The 2075-nt window shown below is 61.2% G+C and overlaps 1 protein-coding gene across 1 annotated transcript in view; it reads left to right on the plus strand.

Annotated features, from left to right (window-relative positions):
* Positions 1-151: 151 nt before the first annotated feature.
* The window catches only part of CCDC69 (coiled-coil domain containing 69), a gene marked incomplete at both ends in the record, with an annotated part of 2570 nt that continues 646 nt past the window's right edge, over positions 152-2075 (plus strand). The window contains 5 exons of the mRNA XM_008949073.1: positions 152-289; positions 981-1086; positions 1240-1313; positions 1548-1649; positions 1981-2075. The exon at positions 1981-2075 is cut by the window's right edge and continues 23 nt beyond it. Coding sequence (XP_008947321.1) covers positions 152-289; positions 981-1086; positions 1240-1313; positions 1548-1649; positions 1981-2075 — 515 coding nt within the window. The remainder of the gene's footprint in view (positions 290-980; positions 1087-1239; positions 1314-1547; positions 1650-1980) is intronic.

Raw genomic sequence — 2075 nt, forward strand, 5'->3', positions numbered from 1 at the left:
TGGCAGAGAGCAGGGGGCAGGAAGGGACCGCTGCTGCTGGAGCACCCGTGTTTTAGCAGGGCTGAAGCACACTTCAGTGCAGGGTGTCCCCTGCCTGCAGCCTCCTGCCCCACTGTCTCCCTCCTGCTCCAGACCCCCCTTTCTTTGCCAGAGACAGCTAAAAGCCCAGCAGCAGAGGGGACCAGCTTCCCAGGAGCTCACGGCCTTGAAGACAGACAATGGTGAGAAGAAAACGTTGTGTTGTGTCTCCTCCCGTGCCGTGTTTCCTCAGTGTGATATTAAGAAAGCAGTAGGACAGAGCCCAGGGTGGCCAGCAGGGGCCAAGGGTGGGGATGATGGCTACAGACACGATGGCATCCCAGAGCCTGTGGCATCCCAGAGCCGGTGGCATCCCAGAGCCGGTGGCATCCCATCCTCTCAGTCAGACAGGTCGTCCCCAGGGCAGGAGGCCTAATGAGCTGTGTCCTCTCTGAGCCTGCCAGCCCCATCCCAATTAGTGCTAATTTGCACCAGTGGGATGAGGGGAGGTTTTGGCCCAGTGGGAAGAGGGCAGGGGCTGAGCCCAGGCCACCACACTGCCAGGTCAGTGCCCAGGACACCCACGCAGCCAGGGAGCTGCTCCAGCCGTGTTTGCCTTGCAGCCCGTGCCACCCTGCTGTCTGAGGAGCAGAAGGAGAAGGAGAGGGCAGCAGCACTTCAGGAGGAGCAGACAGAAAGCTGGAGACTCCTCCAAGGCCAGGAGGAGCAGGAGAGGCTGCGGGATGCCACGAGAATCACCCAGGACGTCAACATCCAGGTTGGTCAAAAAGGCGAGTGCTGCAGGGAGCTGGTGGCCAGCCAGGGCTTCCCAGTCCTGGAGCTGGCACACACCAGGCTGGGCTCTCTCAGTTTTGGGAGAAGGAAGGGGTTAGGAAGCCTGGAGTGGTGCGTGTCTGGCAGTGGGTCACAGGGGTTGGGGAGAGCCAGAGCATCCCTTACAGCATAGGGTTTGTCATCTCCCTGCTTCCCAGGTGGAAAAGGGAAAAGACCTGGAGCTGGAGGAGCAGCTTGATGCCCTCAGGAGAGAGCACACGGAGGCCCTGGAAGGTGGGTGCCGGGACAGGAGGGGTCCCTGCAGCCCCCCTGCCTGCTCCCCACACTGCTGGTGCCCCTCTGGCTTTGTGTGGGGCAGTGGGGACACTGTCCCCCTGCTCCACAGCACTGTAGGGCTCAGGTGGGGTTCACTGTCCCCCTATGCAGAGCTCCAGAGAGCACATGAGCAGGAGAAACTGCTGCTGGTTGAGTCCCACCGCAGGTCCCAAGAGGCCTTACAGGTACCCATGGAGAAATCCCTGGGGAGGGGGTGCTTGGGGGCTGCTTGAGGACCACCTGCTGGTTCTGCTCTGGTGACCCAAGCATCTCAGTGGCCACCTTGGTCCCTGGTGTGCCTGGGGACCACACAGGCTCCTGCAGTCCTGGTGTTATTGGGGTGCTATAGCCCAGCAGTGCCCCTGCTTGGGAAAAAATCCCCAGCACCTCCCATCCTGCTTCTTCCCTGGCTGCCCTAGGAGACGATCCAGGCGCTGGATTCCCAGCTGAAGTCCTTTCAGGAGAGGATGAAGCGGGTGGAGGAGTCCCTCTTGAGCACAGACTACAAGAAGCACATCCAGGTGCAGGGAGGGGTGTCAGGGAGGGTCCCACCTCTGGGGTGCTTGTCCAAAGCCAGGGGTGCCCCTGAAAGGGGGAGGAGGGGGGCAGTTTGAAGCCAGAGGTGGGCACACAAGAACTGAAGAGCAAATCCCTGCCCTTGGGAGGTTTGTGGGCTGTTGGGAACCCTTGAACACAGGCAATGGGCTAAATCTGGTGTCTTGTGGGTACAAACTGATCCTGGGCCACGCTGGACCCCAGCTGAGAGCACTGGCCCACTGGGGTCATGGGTGGATGAAGCATGGCCCCAAGTGCCCACCCTGCTGCAGCTGCCACCCCCCCTGTACCCCACAGGAGCACGGGAGCCCCAGCCCCTTCTGGGAGCAGGAGCTGGAGAGCCTGCACTTCGTTATCGAGATGAAGAACGAGCACATCCACAGCCTGGACAA

This window comes from Merops nubicus, unplaced genomic scaffold, assembly GCF_000691845.1.
Source record: "Merops nubicus isolate BGI_N331 unplaced genomic scaffold, ASM69184v1 scaffold18891, whole genome shotgun sequence".
NCBI classification, from domain to species: Eukaryota; Metazoa; Chordata; class Aves; order Coraciiformes; family Meropidae; genus Merops; species Merops nubicus.